The 19,571-nt window shown below is 43.8% G+C and overlaps 1 protein-coding gene across 2 annotated transcripts in view; it reads right to left on the bottom strand.

The window, feature by feature from the left end:
- The window catches only part of RAB35 (RAB35, member RAS oncogene family), a 37,243-nt gene extending 19,801 nt beyond the window's left edge, over window positions 1-17,442 (bottom strand). Inside the window, exons 1-3 of one of the 2 annotated variants that reach the window (XM_070762993.1) lie at window positions 17,043-17,442; window positions 2,525-2,575; window positions 1,346-1,469 (exon numbers count right to left, since the gene is read on the bottom strand). In XM_070762993.1, the coding sequence (XP_070619094.1) occupies window positions 1,346-1,469; window positions 2,525-2,575; window positions 17,043-17,094 (227 nt within the window). In that variant the 5' untranslated portion in view covers window positions 17,095-17,442. The remainder of the gene's footprint in view (window positions 1-1,345; window positions 1,470-2,524; window positions 2,576-17,042) is intronic. The other variant, XM_070762995.1, reaches the window with a different exon arrangement.
- Window positions 17,443-19,571: the final 2,129 nt, after the last annotated feature.

Below are 19,571 nucleotides of genomic sequence, written 5' to 3'. Positions count from 1 at the left end.
AAACTACGGCTCTGTGGGGGTTGAAGGCTTATAGAAGGCCCTTCGAGGAAGCCTCCAGCCTCACTGCAGAGCCATGCAAAATATACTGCTCAGATAGATAGATAGATAGATAGATAGATAGATAGATAGATAGATAGATAGATAGATAGATAGATAGATAAATAAATAAAAAAACCCACTCAAATAACACATCCTAGATCTAAATGAATGAAATTGATTGTCAATCAGTGTTGCTTCCCAAGTGGACAGTTTGATTTCACAGAAGTTTGATTTATCTGGAGTTACATTGTGTTGTTTAAGTTCCCTTTATTTTTTTTGGAGCAGTGTATAAAGTTTAACGCAGTCAGTCAATGAATAATAGGCATATTATTTCCATAGAGAGAGAGGGAGGGACGGGGAGGGAGAGGAAGAGAGAAAGGGAGGGAGAGAGAAAGGGAGGGAGAGGGAGGAGGGAGAGAGAGAAGGAGGGAAGGTAAGGAGGGAGGAGAGGGAGAGAGAGGAAGAAAGAAAGGGAGGGAGAGGAAGAGAAAAAGAGGGAGGGAGGGGGAGGAGGGAGAGAGTGAGGGAGAAGAAGGAAGGGGAGAAGGAGGGAGATAGATGGGGAGAGGAGAGAGAGGGAGGGATGAAGAGAGGGGGAGAGACACAGGGAGAGAGAGAGAGGGAAGGAAGGAAGGAGAGGGAGAAAGGGAGAAGAGAGAGAGGGATGGGAAGGAGAGACAATGGGAGAGGGAGGAGGAGAGAGCCAGAGAGGGAGAGAGAGGGGGGGAGAGGGAAGGGGAGAGGAGCAGAATATATATTTCCCCTTTTCTTTTCCAGCATCCCTATGAGGTAGGCTGGACTGAGCAGTGTGACTGATCCAAAGTCAACCAGTCGACTCTTCGGCCTGGGGCAGAACCAGAACTCACCATCTCCTGGTGATTGGCCAAAAGTCACCCAGCCGGCTTCCCTACCTAGCCAGGACTCTTAACTCCAATCTCCTGGTGGTTGCTAGAATTGATCCACCTTGTGACTCCCTACGTCATTCTTTCTGGGGGGAAATTGTTCGGTACCCATTTTTTAAACCCATCACGCCTCCGGGAACCGATTCATCAGGGGTACCAAGATACCACTGTATTCTATGAAGACCAAAACCACCAAAACTCCATGTGGACTTTTCATAATTTTGTCTCCTTCTGCGGATCACAATCTGGCTCGCGAGGCAAACAGGGCGGAGGGGAAGTTTGAAACAGCCGCTGGGAAGAAGGAACCGGTCATCTTTAATCTCATCGGAACCAGTTATCCATGACGAAATCCAGTTATCAGATGGGTTTTTGATTGATTTAAAAAAAATAAAAACGAGACTTACGTTGACGTGATCGTCCGAAAGCGCTCCTGTCCCGCGGTGTCCCAGATCTGTAGCTTGACTTTTTCCCCGTTGATTTCGACGGTCCGAATTTTGAAGTCGACCCCAATTGTGGTAATGTAACTGCCTGTGTGGGGAGTGAAAGACAGCACAGAAATTGTGGGGGTATGAACAAGCCAATTACACACAGCTGGCTGCTTCTGAATGGGGCAACGTTGACTACGAATCCTTTTTTTCTTCTGCCAAATGATCTACGGGAAAATATTCTTGACCTCCTACTGTTTCCTTCCAACTAGCCTCTTGAATCTATTTTTTAAAAAGCCCAAAACTCTCATTTTTTTTTTTTTAAGGGGGGGCAATGTGTCCCTTCTCAGACTATAAAGCATTTTTACAGGGAAGGGAGATGTTTAATTTTACCCTGATCGTAAAAAATAAACAGCCCCCAAACTGATCAGATGAAATTCAATTAAAAGGCAAATTTATTTATTTATTTATGATTTGGATTTGTATGCCGCCCCTCTCCGCAGACTCGGGGCGGCTAACAACAGCAGTAAACAGTAAATAACAAAATCCAATACTAAAAAAAAAGTTAAAAACCCATTATATATATAAAAAAAACCCCAATCATACATACAAACATGCCATGCATAAGATTGTAAAGCCTAGGGGGAGAGTGTATCTCAGTTCCCCCATGCCTGGCGGCAGAGGTCGGTTTTAAGCAGTTTACGAAAGGCAGGGAGGGTGGGGGCAATTCTAATCTCTGGGGGGAGTTGGTTCCAGAGGGTCGGGGCCGCCACAGAGAAGGCTCTTCCTCTGGGTCCCGCCAAGCGACATTGTTTGGTGGAGGGCCCACACAAAGCTACCATTATGTTGTGCAAGGAGATACTATGCACAAACACAAACACACACACACACCAAACCCTCTGCATGTCCTGTTTTTTTGCAAAAATGGGGCATGCAGAGGGTTTGGGAGGCCTGTGGAGTGATCTTAGGGGTTGGGGAGGGCAAAAACACCCCCTTTTTTTTGCTTAGATACATACACATATATCGAATCATGGGAGGTGTTAAATTAGGAATATGGCTGCTAAGAATCCGGTTTCCACGTCAACTTGGCTCGTCAGAAGGTTGCAAGAGGGGATCTCGTGATCACGGGATACCGGAAGGACCAAGGCCCCCCCTTACCTGAGAAAGTGTTGTCTGCAAAACGTAGCAGCAAACTGCTCTTGCCGACACCTGCGTGAGAAAAGGAAAGAAGAAAAAAAGCTAAGCTTTGCTTGTTTACTGTGCTATTCGTGTTTCCCCTAAAAATAATAATATAATAATATCTAGCTATCCATCCATCCATCTATCTATCCATCCATCTATCCATCTATCTTTCCTTTTCACTAGAAAAGAACAGGAACAAGGGGGCACAATCTGAGGTTAGTTGGGGGAAAGATTAGAAGTAACGTGAGAAAATATTATTTTACTGAAAGAGTAGTGGATGCTTGGAACAAACTTCCAGCAGACGTGGTTGGTAAATCCACAGGAACTGAATTTAAACATGCCTGGGATAAACATATATCCATCCTAAGATAGAAATCGTACAGTATAAGGGCAAGTAGAAAGGTCTTTTTCTGCCGTCAATTTTCTATGTTTCTATCTGTATCTATCTATCTATCTATCTATCTATCTATCTATCTATCTATCTATCTATCCATCCATCCATCCATCCATCCATCCATCCATCCATCCATCCATCCATCCATCCACCCATGCTTCCCCTAAAAATAAGACTGGGTCTTATATTAATTTTTGCTCCAAAAGATGCACTAGGGCTTATTTTCCAGTTACATCTTATTTTTGGGGGAAATACTGTATTAAATGCGTCCATCCAGCTGACAATCTTAAGGGGGGCTTATTTTGGGGGGGTAGGGCTTACATTACAAGCATCCTGGGAAAAAAATCATGCTAGGGCTTATGCTCCGGTTGGGTCTTATTTTCAGGGAAACACAGTAGTCATAACATGGCAAGTTGGATACGGGCACCTTTAAAACACACACAATATTAGTCGTATTTTTGAACACTGTGAAAGTGAGCTTCCCTCTGGGGATGCCTCGGCCCCAAGTAAAAGGGGGGGGGGGGGAGAAAATCATTTATTTTATTTATTATACTGATATCCTGCTCCAATCCCAGAGGACTCATGGCAGTTCACACCAAAAATCGATATAAAATTAAGACACATAACGGACTGTAAATCTCCAGCATGGTGCAATGTAAGTCCAGCAGCCATTAATATTTAGTACAACCGAAAGTCATCTGGGAGAGTCTCCATTTATGGTAGTTCAGTTTTGAAGTCAGCCCCCTTCTAATTTCTATTGGGAGACCCTTCCAAGCCCCTGCTATAGCCCAGTACTGTATATATTTAAATATATAGAATATATTTCTATATTCTATTTTGTTTTATTCTATTCATTTTCCATATTCTCTTCTTCTCGATTCTTCTCTTCTCTCCACACCTCCTTCTATTCTATTCACTTTCTATATTTTATTCTGTTTTATTCTATTCATTTTCCAAATTCTATTCTTCTCTCCTCCCCTCTCCTCTCCTCCCCTCCATTCTATTCATTTCTATACAGTATACTATTCTACTCATTTTCTATATTCTATTCTGTTTTATTCTATTCATTTTCCATATTCTATTCTTCATTCTTCTCTTCTCCCCTCTCCTCCCCTCCCCTCTATTTTATTCATTTCTATATACTATTCAACTCATTTTCTATATTCTATTCTGTTTTATTCTATTCATATTCTATATTCTATTCTTCATTCTTCTCTTCTCCCCTCTCCTCCCCTCTATTCTATTCTATTCATTTCTATATACTATTCTATTCATTTCTATATACTATTCTATTCACTTTCTATATTCTATTCTGTTTTATTCTATTCATTTTCCATATTCTATTCTTCATTCTTCTCTTCTCCCTTCCCCTCGCCTCTATTCTATTCATTTTCTATATTCTATTCTGTTCTATTCATTTTCTATATTCTATATTCTATCCTAATCTCTATTCTAATTCTATCCATTCCCCTTTCATTCTTACATTGGTGATTTCCGAAGTGTTTTACGTGTGATGGAAGAAGCCCCAGGAGGAGAATTTCAAGGCCGAGAGGGATGTTTTTCCTTGGTGTCTTAGAGAGACAAAGGACGTATACAGAACAGGATGTAGCCACCACTTCCTCTTCCTCCTCCAAGAGCCTCCGTTTCTGCCGAAACACAAGCCGCGCTCAACCTCCCCAGCATGGCGATGAAAGGCACCCAAAGATGCGAGAAGGTTCTGGGTGTGGTTGCACGGGTCACAAACGGCAAGGGCGAAAAATACAATTGCGTTCAGGCTCACGCGCAACCTTCAGCCACAATGGCTTGCAAACCACACAAACTCCAGGGTTGACACACAAAAAAATAAACACTAGAAACATAGAAGATTGACGGCAGAAAAAGACCTGCTGGTCCATCTAGTCTGCCCTTATACTATTTCCTGCATTTTATCTTAGGATGGATCTATGTTTATCCCAGGCATGTTTACATTCAGTGACTGTGGATTGACCAACCTCCTCTGCGGGAAGTTTGTTCCAAGCATCCACTACTCTTTCCGTCAAATAATATTTTCTCACGTTGCTTCTGATCTTTCCCCCCAACTAACGTGCCCTCTTGTTCTTGTGCTCAATTTCCTATTAAAGACACTTCCCTCCTGAACCTTATATAACCATTTAACATATTTAAATGTTTCAATTTATTTATTTATTTATTTATTTATTTATTTATTTATTTGATTTGATTTGATTTGATTTGTATGCCGCCCCTTTCCGTAGACTCGGGGCGGCTCACAACACAATAAAACAGTTCATAACAAATCTAATAATTTACAATTTAAAATATTTTTTAAAACCCCATTATTAAGCAGACACACATACAAACATACCATACATAAATTGCATAGGCCCGGGGTAGCTATCTCAGTTCCCCCATGCCTGACGACAAAGGTGGGCTTTAAGGAGTTTACGAAAGGCAAGGAGGGTAGGGGCAGTTCTAATCTCTGGGGGGAGCTGGTTCCAGAGAGTCGGGGCCGTCACAGAGAAGGCTCTTCCCCTGAGGCCCGCCAACCGACATTGTTTAGTTGACGGGACGCGGAGAAGGCCCACTCTGTGGGACCTAATCGGTCGCTGGGATTCGTGTCCCCCCTTTCCCTTTTGTCCTCCAGACTATACAGATTGAGTGCATGAAGTCTTTCCTGATAAGTTTGCTGCTGAAGACCTTCCACCATTTTTGTAGCCCGTCTTTGGACCCGTTCCATTTGATCCATCTATTTTTGTAGGTGAGGTCTCCAGAACTGGACACAGTATTATTCCAAATGGGGTCTCACCAGGGCTCTATACGGCGGGATCACAATCTCCCTCTTCCTGCTTGTGATACCTCTAGCTATGCAGCCAAGCATTCTACTTGCTTTCCCTACCGCCTGACCGCACGGTTCACCCATTTTGAGACGGTCAGGAATCACGACCCCTAAACCCTTCTCGGCTTAGATGGGTGCTTATTTATTTATTTATTGGATTTGTATGCTGCCTCTCTCCGTAGACTCGGGGCGGCTAACAACAATGGTAAAAACAGCATGTAACAATCCAATCCAGTACTAAAATAACTAAAAAAAAAACCTTATTATAAAACCAAACATACATACAAACATACCATGTGTAAATTGCAAAGGCCTAGGGGGAAAGAATATCTCAGTTGCCCCATGCCTGACGGCAAAGGTGGCTTCTCGACGTCAGCAACTTTAAGACGGGCGGGACTTCAACTCCCAGAATTCCCCCCGGATGCAATACGGGGCAGAACCTGCTTAACAACTGTCTCATGCGATAATACAAATTTGTCATAAATTGAGGGGCTACCTGTGGTGCACCTCCACCTGCAATGCTCACTATCTCCATCTTGAGCAAAAGGTGCAACCTCAGCATCCTGCCTGGGCTACAAGCAGGACTTTCCAAGTTCTGCTGAGCTGGCAAGCGAACGACATCCATCTGCTCGTCTAAAGTGAGTCACCGTAAAGATTGACAGGGACCAAGAGAAAAAGGGGGACGGCTTGCATGATCATGCATATAGAGGGAGAACATTCACTTTAAATCAGGCTTTCATAAATCTGTAATGAGCCTGGGATCTTGCTACAGAACTGGCTGTTATATTTATAGTTAGGTCCCACAGGTCCGGGTCCCGTCAACCAAACAATGTCGCTTGGCGGGACCCAGAGGAAGAGCCTTCTCTGTGACCGCCCCGAACCTCTGGAACCAACTCCCCCCAGAGATTAGAATTGCCCCCACCCTCCTTGCCTTTCGTAAGCTGCTTAAAACCCACCTCTGCCGCCAGGCATGGGGGAACTGAGATACACTTTCCCCCTAGGCCTTCACAATTTTATGTATGGTATGTTTGTATGTATGATTGGTTTTTATATAATGGGTTTTTAACTGGTTTTTTTAGTATTGGATTTTGTTGTACTGTTTTACTGCTGTTGTTAGCCGCCCCGAATCTGCGGAGAGGGGTGGCATACAAATCCAATAAATAATAATAATAATAATAATAATAATAATAATAATAATAATAATAATAATAATAATAATAATTACACTACTGTGCCCCTAAGGAGATCAGGGAAGCCAGCTTTAAATTTTGGTCATTCTGAAGGTGTTTTTTTTATTTAAAAAAATTGTATATACAGCCTTTATTTTATTTATTTATGAGCCGAGGTGGCGCAATGGGTAGGGTGCAGTACTGCAGGCCGCTAAAGCTGACTGCTAGATCTGCAGGTCAGCGGTTCAAATCTCATCACCGGCTCAGGGTTGACTCAGCCTTCCGAGGTGGGTAAAATGAGGACGCATCATTCCCATAGGCTGTTCATTTATAGAAAAATAGAAACATAGAAGACTGATGGCAGAAAAAGACCTCATGATCCATCTAGTCCAGTGATTTTCAATCTTTTTTGAGCTGCGGCACATTTTTTACATATATAAAATCATGGAGGGGAGTGGGGGGGGGGCTAAAAAAAGTTTGGACAAAAAAAATTATCTCTCTCTCTTCCTCCCTTTCGCTCTATTTCTCTCCCTCTTTCTCTCTCTTCCTTCCTTCCCCTCTCTGTCCATCCCTCTTTCTTTCTCTCTTCCTTCCTCTCCTTTTTGCTCTCTTTCTATCTCTCCCTCCTTCCCAGCCTCTCTTTCTCTCTCTTGCTTTCTTTCTCTCTCTCTCTCTTTCTTTTTCTCTCTCTCTTTCTTTCTCTCTCTCTCTTGCTTTCTCTCTCTCTTGCTTTCTTTCTTTCTCTCTTGCTTTCTTTCTCTCTCTCTTTCTTTCTTTCTCTCTCTATTTCTCTTTCTCTCTCTCTTTCTCTCTTGCTTTCTTTCTCTCGCTTTCTTTCTCTCTCTTGCTTTCTTTCTCTCTCTCTTGCTTTCTTTCTCTCTCTCTTGCTTTCTTTCTCTCTCTATTTCTCTCTCTCTTTCTCTCTCTCTTTCTCTCTTGCTTTCTTTCTCTCGCTTTCTCTCTCTCTCTTGCTTTCTTTCTCTCTCTCTTGCTTTCTTTCTCTCTCTCTTTCTCTCTTGCTTTCTTTCTCTCGCTTTCTTTCTCTCTCTTGCTGAGCTTTGCGGCACACCTGACCATGTCTCGCGGCACACTAATGTGCCACGGCACACTGGTTGAAAAACACTGATCTAGTCTGCCCTTATAAGGTCTTTCATATCCTGAAGTATCCATTTCGTGTTTCCCCTTGTTATCATTTCTGCAATCCAACCAAAATCCCAAGGAAAAAAATCGGGAGTTTAACCACCTCTCTTCCTTCTTTATTCTGGTTTTTTTTCTTTTTTTAATCAGCAAAAGCAAAGGTCCCAAGTGCTGCACCCTTTCCTCTTTATTGCTTTGCACTTTCAATTTCATTAAATCCAATATGTGGATAAGTATTTAATAATCAGTTTAGTTTTAGTAAGACGAAAGTAACTCCCAGTTCAAATGTCAATATTTTTTTCTTTTAAACAAAGTATACTGCTCAGAAAAAATAAAGGGAATACTCAAATAACACATCCTAGATCTGAATGAATGAAATATTCCCATTGAATATTTCATTTGCACAACTATTTCATTTGCACAACTATACAGATTGAGTTCATTAAGTCTTTCCTGATACGTTTTATGCTCAAGAATGGTGGAAGGTCTTAAGCATAAAACGTATCAGGAAAGACTTCATGAACTCAATCTGTATAGTCTGGAGGACAGAAGGAAAAGGGGGGACATGATCGAAACATTTAAATATGTTAAAGGGTTAAATAAGGTCCAGGAGGAAAGTGTCTTTAATAGGAAAGTGAACACAAGAACAAGGGGACGCAATCTGAAGTTAGTTGGGGGAAAGATCAAAAGCAACATGAGAAAATATTATTTTACTGAAAGAGTAGTAGATCCTTGGAACAAACTTCCAGCAGACGCGGTAGATAAATCCACAGTAACTGAATTTAAAATTTGCCTGGGATAAACATAGATCCATCCTAAGATAAAATACAGAAAATAGTATAAGGGCAGACTAGATGGATCATGAGGTCTTTTTCTGCGGTCAGTCTTCTATGTTTCTATTCCATTTGCACAACAGCAGGTGAAATGGATTGTCCATCAGTGTTGCTTCCTAAGTGGACAGTTTGATTTCACAGAAGTTTGATTTCCTTGGAGTTATATTCTGTTGTTTAGGTGTTCCCTTTATTTTTTTGAGCAATGTATCTTTGAGTCCCAAATTTCTGTTGCTAAGTGAGACATTTGAAATGGGAATTCTGCTCCATTGTAAATCCATTGCAATATGAATTGCAGTCTGAATGTTTTGTGATATAAGTAGTCCTCAATTGCAACTACTTAGAAACATAGAAACATAGAAGTCTGACGGCAGAAAAAGACCTCCTGGTCCATCTAGTCTGCCCTTATACTATTTTCTGTATTTTATCTTAGGGTGGATCTATGTTTATCCCAGGCATGTTTACATTCAGTTACTGTGGATTTATCTACCACGTCTGCTGGAAGTTTGTTCCAAGGATCTACTACTCTTTCAGTAAAATAATATTTTCTCATGTTGCTTTTGATCTTTCCCCCAACTAACTTCAGATTGTGCCCCCTTGTCCTTGTGTTCACTTTCCTATTAAAAACACTTCCCTCCTGGACCTTATTTAACCCTTTAACATATTTAAATGTTTCGATCATGTCCCCCCTTTTCCTTCTGTCCTCCAGACTATACAGATTGAGTTCATTAAGTCTTTCCTGATACATTTTATGCTTCAGACCTTCCACCATTCTTGTAGCCCGTCTTTGGACCCGTTCAATTTTGTCAATATCTTTTTGTACTTGTATCACAAAACGTAATTGCAGTAATTTCTGTAACGATTAACCTACTGCAGTAGTTTAAGATTATTTTAAGGCCAGCGCCCTATAATCTGCCCTGAACGTTTTTATGATATAAGTAGTCACAAATGAGGACTACTTATATCACAAAACGTTCAGGGCAGATTATATATGGCAACGGATTTAACAATAATCTTATAGACTAATACGGCAGGCCAATTGCTGCAGCAATTACAAGGGATTATTACAAACCCTTTTTATATTTCAATGGCCTTATAATCATCTTATAATTACAGAATTACGGCTATATTGCAGAAAAGACCAGTACTGTAATCAGGAAATAATAATATGCAATTAAACAAAACTGTAGGCAAGGTGAGGACCGAAGCTTGGGTTTCTAGCTCACACCTCTGTAAACACAAAACTTTTTTTTTGCTTTCTAGAAACTTTTGTGAAGCGTACACCATTCAAAAAAGAAAGAAAGATTCTTGGGTCTACAACTAAGCTAGAGACAAAAGGGGGAAAAAGAGGAGGATGAATCATTCTTCACAACAGTCAGATGTGGGAATTTCGGAGAAGGGCTTTTAATTAACACAAAATTAAGACGAAACTCTTGTCGCCTGACCTACAAACCTAAACACCCAGATTTCAAGGTTTGCCTCATATCCCTACAACTGTCCTTTGATCAAAAGGACTCGTCATTCAAGATGTCCATCCAGTACGGGAATTCAAAGTGCAACGAATCTTGTTACACACCGCACTCTCTGTGTTTATAAATCTCCCTTCCACTAATAGGCTCCTATAATCCAAAGTCTCCTTGGATGAATTGTGATTGTGTTGCCTGGTTGGGAGATCAAAACTCAATCCTCTTTCGGTTTTCCTTTTCAGATGTTACTCCTATTCAGAAGGACTGGGTAGAAATTATTTCACATTAACCCCAATTATAAGTAAGTCTGTATGCACTTCTGGTTATCGTTGCCTCTCCTTAACTCCTTTAAAATATGTGAACGTTTTAAACATGTGAATGCCCCAACATTGGACAGTTTTAAGCAGATATTGGATAACTATTTGTCTGAAGTAGTGTGGGGTTTCCTGACTAAGCAGGGGGTTGGACTAGAAGACCTCCAAGGTCCCTTCCAACTCTGTTAATTTATTATTATTTATTTATTTATTAATCAGATTTGTATGCCGCCCCTCTCCGCAGACTCGGGGCGGCTCACAGCAATAATAATACAATGTAAACAAATCTAATATTTAAGTTAATTTAAAACCCCAATTTAGAAACTAATCATACATACTAACATACCATGCATACATTTTATAAGCCTAGGGGGAGGGAAAGTCTCAATTCCCCCATGCCTGACGACAGAGGTGGGTTTTAAGGAGCTTACGAAAGGCAAGGAGGGTGGGGGCAACTCTGATATCTGGGGGGAGTTGGTTCCAAAGGGTCGGGGCCGCCACAGAGAAGGCTCTTCCCCTGGGTCCCGCCAAACCACATTGTTTAGTTGACGGGACCTGGAGAAGGCCAACTCTGTGGGACCTAACTGGTCACTGGGATTCGTGCGGCAGAAGGCAGTCACGGAGATATTCTGGTCCGGTGCCATGAAGTGCTGTTGTTATTATTAAATAAAAGAATGGTCCTTAAACAAAAATTATATTACAAGCTGTCTGTGGCTGAGGGTAGCCCTTCCATTATGTACTCTGTAGAGGGCTGAAGGGATAATGACATACAGTATACCTAAACCTCTTGAATAGATGTTTAGTGGCTGGGCGATCAAAATAAACATATTTTTGAAAGATCTTTTATCTTTCTTTTTTATCCAGCCTCTAAGAATGATCTCTGAAGTTCTTCACAGCAATTTGTCATTAATCCACAGTAACTTATTACATATACATCCAACTCTTTCTTTCTGGGACTTCAAGGCAACGTGCATCTAAGCCTTTTCCATTTTTTCTATAGCTTTTATTGTTTTGTCAATGTATAAAATAGAAAGAAAAAATAGGAAATTAAGGGGGGGGGGGGGGAGATAGAAAATATGACCTACAAAGGAAAGAAGAAAAAACGGTTGACTTCAGACTGTAGCACAGTGCAAGGTAACATTACATTACAACCTCAACTTTTTACTTTTACACATTAGTATATAACTAGCCATTTCTAGAACCACAAATCTGTCTGGCAAAGCCAAAGCCAGTTTTATTTATTATTTCATCAGAAGCACAAAATCCAGAAGTGATATATCCACATAAAAACCAAATATATTCTCCTCTTTGACTAGGACAATCAATTTAACAATTACTGCTTTATCACCCTCCCACCCTGGGGCCTAGAAATTAAATCAATGTACAGATCTTGATTACAGTCAAAGACCATCAATATAATATTAATAATAATTTTAAAAAACCCAGAAAAAACCAGAAAAACAGAGCATCCAAGAACTGTTTCAGATTCTTAGAATCTAGACATTTTAGTATCTCTTTGATCATAGTAGCAGATTCTTGGGTGATAAATGTAGACCTTGACTTACAACAGTTCGTTGACCATCCAAAGTTGGTGGTCACCCAAGTCAACATAGACATGCTAGGTGTTGAGGTTCCTGGACATCTGGAGACAAATGACTTACACAATTCATGACTTTTGGCTGAGCAACCAAAATTGACCCATTGTAAATATACAGTGATACCTCGTCTTACAAACGCCTCGTCATACAAACTTTTCGAGATACAAACCCAGGGTTTAAGATTTTTTTGCCTCTTCTTGCAAACTATTTTCCGCCTTACAAACCCACCACCGCCGCTGGGATGCCCCGCCTCCGGACTTCTGTTGCCAGCGAAGCACCCGTTTTTGCGCTGCTGGGATTCCTCTGAGGCTCCCCTCCATGGGAAACCCCACCTCCAAACTTCCAGGTTTTTGTGATGCTGCAGGGGAATCCCAGCAGGGGAATCCAGCAGCACAAAAATGGGCACTTCACTTGCAACGGAAGTCCGGAGGTGGGGTTTCAAAGTGAGGGGAGCGTCAGTGAAATCGCAGCATCGCAAAAACACAGAGGTCCGGAGGTGGGGTTTCCCATGGAGGGGAGTCTCAGGGGAATCCCAGCAGTGCAAAAACGGGTGCTTCAGCTGGCAAAAGGGTGTGAATTTTGGGCTTGCACGCATTAATCACTTTTCCATTAATTCCTATGGGAAGCATTGTTTCATCTTACAAACTTTTCACCTTAAGAACCTCGTCCCAGAACCAATTAAGTTTGTAAGACAAGGTATCACTGTACAAGAGATGTACATATCTCGCTATGAAGTTAAGTCATTATTATAAGAGAAATGATGGATATAATGGAGTTCAAGATATAACCCAGCACTTAAAAAGGTAAAGGTTTCCTTGGACATGTGCGCTGTCTATGTTACGACAGTTGCAGAAACCGTCAACTTACCTTCCCAGCTGGCTTCCAACAAACAAAGTCAACAGGGAAGCCAGTGTGGAAGTTGCAAGTTGTGATCCCTGTCTCACTTAACGACCACGGCAGAAAAAAGGATGGTAAAATCACACGATGCCTCACTTAATGACTGCACCACTTTACGAATGAAATTTATGGCCCCTGTGATGGGCTACCTGTACGTGTCAGCGTTCTTAAGACTACGTAACATCATAAAGATCATAGTTCGAATCAACCTGCCTGCTATAGATCTCACTGGCTGACCTATTAACTTATTAAGAGGCCGTATAAATCTAATCTGCCCCTGAAGGAAGTTGCAAGAACTTTATAATCGGGTCACAAGATATCCGTGAATACCACTGCTCTCTATGGAGAAAGCCTGGGATAAATTCAATCAATAAGTACTAAGCAAAATGATTCAGGGTTATCGAAAGTGCCCTATAAAAGTCTTGCTCACCCATCAAGATTGCCAGGTGGCCTTGGATAAGTCACAAGCGGAACAACCTAGAAAGAAAATAGCCAGCCAGTTCAGGAACATGTCAAGCCGAGCCCCAAACCTTCTAGAACTGTTGTTCACACTGGCTACATTCGCGGGACTAACTGAACCAAAACTAGCAAGCCACGTTTATCTCCGAGCACTGATGGCGAACCTATGGCATGGGTGCCACAGGTGGCACATGGAGCCATATCTGCTGGCACACAAGTTGTTGCCCTAGCTCCTGTGTGTGCCGGCCAGCTGATTTTTGGCTTGCACAGAGGCTCTGGGAGGGTGTTTTTGGCTTCCAGAGAGCCTCGGGGGGGGATAGGGGAGGGCGTTTGTACCCTCCCCTGGCTCCAGGGAAGCCTTTGGAGCCTGGGGAGGGTGAAACACAAGCCTACTGGGCCCACCAGAAGTTGGGAAACAGGATGTCTCCAGCCTCCAGAGGGCCTCCAGGGGGTGGGGGAAGCTCTTTTCGCTCTCCCCAGGCATTGAATTATGGGTGTGGGTACTCGCACATGCGTGATAGTGTGCACCCATACTCTTTCGGCACCCGAGGAAAAAAAGGTTCACCATCACTGTCTTAGAGTGCTGTGTCAATCCAGGCCATGGGGCCAGATGCTGGTTCAGCCCGTCCCATGTATGAAGTCGGAAATTACACAACAATCACAGTTAAGTGGGATATATTAAGTTAAGGGGAAGAGCCTTCTCTGTGGCGGCCCCGGCTCTCTGGAACCAGCTCCCCACAGAGATTAGAACTGCCCCTACCCTCCTTGCCTTTTGTAAACTCCTCAAAACCCACCTTTGTCGTCAGGCATGGGGGAACTGAGATATGTATGGTATGTTTGTTTGTATGTATGTCTGCTTAATAATGGGTTTTTAAAAATATTTTAAATTGTAAATTATTAGATTTGTTATGAACTGTTTTATTGTGCTGTGAGCCGCCCTGAGTCTACGGAGAGGGGCGGCATACAAATCTAATAAAAAAATTAAAAAAATTAAAATAATAATAATAATATCGTCTCGAGGAAGGCGGCATAGGAATCTGATTAATAGATAAAAATAAATAAATAAATGTCATGCAGACTCAAAACCAGTGACTGGCAGTTGACTCTCCAGGCTTCCAGATCACAGGTGTCCCTGCCTAAAGAGGCAACAATCCGGATTCTTCCGCTCCCTTCCCATTTGACCATACTTTGCAAAATGCGAATTGCATAAACATGCATGTCAATCCTGGCTTATTATTATTATTGACACACGCCTCACAACCCAAACAGATTCTTTATCGAGGAAACCCCAAAGGCAAACTGGACTTTCTGAGTTTTTGCTTGAAAACGTTTCGCTTCTCATCGGAGGAGCTTTCTCAGTTCTCCTTTCGCAGGTCAGCTCCTGAAGGAGATTCTTGGATGAGAACGTCTTCCGGGAAAACCCAAGAAAGTCCAGTTTGCCTTTTGGGGGAATAAAAAAAAAATAACCCCTTTGTGATCTGGATGACTGAGAACCTTCATAGACATTTCTCCAGGAAAGGAAAACCATGGTTCTGGCCCTGTACACCCCCCTTAAAAGAAGACAACACCACACACCACAAATAAATGCAGACAATTAAAAAACACTGAAAGGGGAAACCACCATCAGCTTCTCCAGGCCAGACCCCTCCCTCCCCAGAGCAGATCAGATCCAGCTTGGATCCCCCTTCCCAAATCCCCTCCGCCCCCTTCAGGATCTCCCTCCCATCCACCCCTTATCCTTCCAGTGTGGCGCAGTGGTTAGGGTGCCGCACTGCAGTCTACTTCAGCTAACTGCTAGCTGCAGTTCAGCAGTTCAAATCTCACCACCGGCTCAAGGTTGACTCAGCCGTCTGAGGTGGGTCAAATGAGGACCCAGATTGTTGGGGGCAAGAGGCTAATTCTGTAAACCACTTAAAGAGAGCTGTACAAGCACTATGGAATATAAGTGGAATATAAGTTTAAGCGCTGTTGCTATCTTTGTCCCTTAATTCTCAAATATTCAGGGGGATGTTCCCCCTCCTACCCCCACCATCCTTGGGGTCCTGCTCTCCCCTTCCTATCAAGACACTCCCCTAAAGACAATCCTCCTGCTCCCCCTCCTCCTATTCTGAGGCCCCTCCCTTACCTCAAGTCCTTCTAGAGGGGGTCTCCACCTACTTCTTTGTCCCTCCTCCTCCTTGCCCCTCCTCCCTCCAAGGGACCCTGCTCTTTCCTTCCTATAAAGACCCCCCAAGACAGTCCCTCCCTTATCCTAAGTCCTTCTTGGGGGTCAACCCTGCTTTTGTGCCCCCCTCCTTCCTAGGGACCCTGCTCCCTCCTTTCTATAAAAACACCCCCAAAACAAACCTCCTGCTCCCCCTCTTCAAATTGAGGCCGCTCCCGGACTTCAGGTCCTTCTTGGAGGGGAGTGTCTCCCCCTGCTCCTCTGCTTCTCCTCCCTCCTTTTTGGGGGTCTCCCCCGGTTCTCTGCCCCACCTCCCTCCTAGGGACCCCCCTTCTTATAACCCCCCCAAGACAATAATTCTGCCCCCTTCTTCCTATTCTGAGGTTCTTCCCTGATCTCAAGTCCTTCTTGGAGGGGCAGTGTCTCCCCCTGCTTCTCTGCCCCTCCTCCCTCCTAGGGACCTGCTTCCATATAACCCCCCCAAGGCAATCCTCCTGCTCCCCCTCCTCCAATTATGAGGCCACTCCTTGACCTCAAATCCTTCTTGGGGGGGTGTTCCCCTGTTTCTCTGTCCCTCTTCCCCCCTTCCTATGACCCCCCCCCCCGACCATCCTCCTGCTCTCCTCCTATTAAGACCCCTCCCTGACTTCAAGTCCTTTTTGGGGGGGGCTCCCCCTGCTTCCCACCCCCGCCTCCCTTTTAGGGGACCCCCTTTCCTATAACCCCCCAAGGCAATCCTCCTGCTCCCCCTTCTCCTACTCTGAGGCCCCTCCCTGACCTCAAGTCCTTCTTGTGGGGGTGTCTCCCTCTGCTTCCCATCCCCCTCTTAGGGACCCCCTTTCCTATAACCCCCCCAAGGAAATCCTCCTGCTCCCCCTCCTCCTACTCTGAGGCCCCTTCCTTACCTTAAGTCCTTCTAGGGAGGGGGTCCCCCTCCTCCTTCCTAGGGACCCCCTTTCCTATACCCCCCTCCCAAGACAATCCTTCTGCTCCCCCTCCTCCTAATCTGAGCCCTTCCCTGACCCCAGGTCCTTCTTTGAGGGGGCTCCCCCTGCTTCCCACCCCCTCTCACTGGGGGGGGGCTCCCCCTCCACAAAACACCCCTCCACCCCCCGCCCATGACCCCCCCTCAGGGCCCTCCCCTCCCATTCTCCCTCCCTCACACGCCTCCCATCGGCCTCCTCCGCCCTCAGGAAAGCCCAAGCTGGGTCCGGGGCCTCCCGCCGCCCTCACCGCTGTCGCCGATGATGAGGAGCTTGAAGAGGTGGTCGTAATCCCGGGCCATGGCCGCTGGGGGGCGGGGGGCGCGAAGGCCGAGTCTCCTCAGGCGGCGCCGAGGCCGAATCGGCTCCTCGTCAGGCAGCCGGAACTGACAGCGGCGGCGGCAGCGACGGCGACAGCCCCCGCCCCGCCGCTGGTCGCGTCCCCTCCCAGGCGCAGGCGCGTTCCTCCGCTCCCCGGGCGGCTGGAAAAACCGCCAGTGGCTCAAGCGGGCTGAGGCGCGCAGGCGCGGCGCCGCCCTTTTGCGTCGCTTCCTCTTCTTTTCCCTCAAACCCCTTCCATCGCCCCTGATAAAACATGGCGCGTCAGAGCGCCTCTGCCAGTACTTCTCCACTTCCCCAGCTTCTCTGATTTGTATGTTTTACGGAAGTGGAGGCCCAAAGGGCATGCGCAAAAGAAATCTTGTTCAGGAAAGTATAAAAAGAATATTTGCGCATGCGCCGTATAGTTGTTGTTTATTAGTACTACTTCCGCCCACCTGAGAGGTTTACCTGACTGGCAGGGGGGGGGGTAGATTTTATTTATTTATTTATTATTTACTTATTCATTTGTCCAATACACAGATACATAGGAAGAAAAATAGACATGTGATAATATAAAAGAGGATGAAAGTGAACTTAGAGGAGAGGATATATGAAAGGTATAAGATAGGTGAAAGAAGGAAAGACAATTGGACAGGGGACGAAAGCCACACCACTGCACTTATGTACGCCCCTTACTGGCCTCTTAGGAACCTTGAAAGGTCAATCGTGGAGAGTCTAAGGGAGAAATGTTGGGGGTTAGGGGTTGACATAATTGAGTCCGGTAATGAGTTCCACGCTTTGATAACTCGATTTTTGAAATCATATTTTTTACAGTCAAGTTTGGCACGGTTCGTATTAAGTTTGAATCTGTTGTGTGCTCTTGTGTTATTGTGGTAGAAGCTGAAGTAGTCATTGACTGGTAGGACATTGCAGCATATGATCTTGTGGGCAATACTCAAATCGTGTTTTAGGCGCCGTAGTTCTAGGCTTTCTAGGCCCAGGATTGTTAGTCTATTTTCGTAGGATATTCTGTTTCGAGTGGAGGAGTGAAGGGCTCTTCCTGCCCCCTAACCCCCACCCACCCAAAATAACCAGCCCAGGATGTTGACTTTACATTGTTACTTTACAACCTTGGTAGCTTTAAAATGGGTGGAAGTGTAAAAAAGAAATAGGCACATATTATCATTTATGGTGGACTTGCCCTAAAGCGAAGAACTATTGGAATATGGTGGAAAGATGGTTAAGAGAAATAGCACATGAAGAAATTAGGAAGACTCCAGAAATTTTTCTATTAGGTATCTCAAATAATAAACATTTTAAAAAAACATATTACTTAATAATTCATATTTTAGTAGCAGCTAGGATTGTTTTTGCACAAAGATGGAAAGAAATGGAAACACTGACAGAAGAAGAGGTACGGTATTTGAGAAAATTATTGACTGTGCAGTGCTAGATATTGGATTTATATGCCGCCCCTCTCCAAAAACTATATATGATGACGAGGCGGTTAAATAACCAAGAGGAATCTGAATTCTATAATATCTGGCAGATGGTGTATATCTGGTGGGATAAAAAGAAACGTATAAGGATGTTAAAATATAAAGTTAAAGAGTTAAACTTATTAGAAAGAATAAGCTACGTAGCGATGTTTTATATTAGAATTTACTTCTCTGATTTGATCTAACCTATAATCAGTTTTTCCTTTTTGTACAAGAAGACTTCTACTTTTGAGCGGAGCAACTGTAGCTCCTTTTTATGTTATTTGTTTGGTTTGGTTTCTCAATGTTTGCAATGTTTTGTCTTTACAAAATAATAAAAATATTTTTAAAAAATAAAATAAAATGGGTGGACCGCAATACAGTATCCCAGAATTTCCCAGCTCCCCATCCTGGCTGGGGGATTCTGGGAGTTGAAGTCCACCCATCAAGTTGCCAACGGTGAGAAAGAGTGAGCCAAAACAACGACAGCAGCAGCACAGCAGTGTTGGTAGCTCTGCTATAGAGGATATCCGGGCAAGAATGCTTCTGAGAGCGTGCAGAGTGCATCTAGTTTGTTACATCCCTGAGTTGTTGGATGAATGAACCATGGAAAGAAAGGGCATGTCGTGTGCTTTTACGGCAGCTCATAACAACAACAACAACAGAGTTGGAAGGGACCTTTGAGGTCTTCTAGTCCAACCCCATTTATCCAACATCTGCTTAAAAACTTCCAGTGTTGGGGCATTCACAACTTCTGGAGGCAACATCTGTTCCACTGATAAACCGTTCTGACTGTCAGGAAAGTTCTTAGTTCTAAGTTGCTTCTCTCCTTGTTTAGTTTCCACCCATTGCTTCTTGTTCTACCCTCAGGTGCTTTGGAGAATAGATTGACTCCCTCTTCTTTGTGGCAACCCCTGAGATATTGGAAGACTGCTCTCATTTCTCTCCTGGTCCTTCTCTTCATTAAACTAGCCATGCCC

Source organism: Erythrolamprus reginae, chromosome 10 (assembly GCF_031021105.1).
Source record: "Erythrolamprus reginae isolate rEryReg1 chromosome 10, rEryReg1.hap1, whole genome shotgun sequence".
Classification (NCBI taxonomy): Eukaryota; Metazoa; Chordata; class Lepidosauria; order Squamata; family Dipsadidae; genus Erythrolamprus; species Erythrolamprus reginae.
Note: the sequence above shows the minus strand (reverse complement) of the source record. Positions and strands in the feature narration are given on the sequence as shown.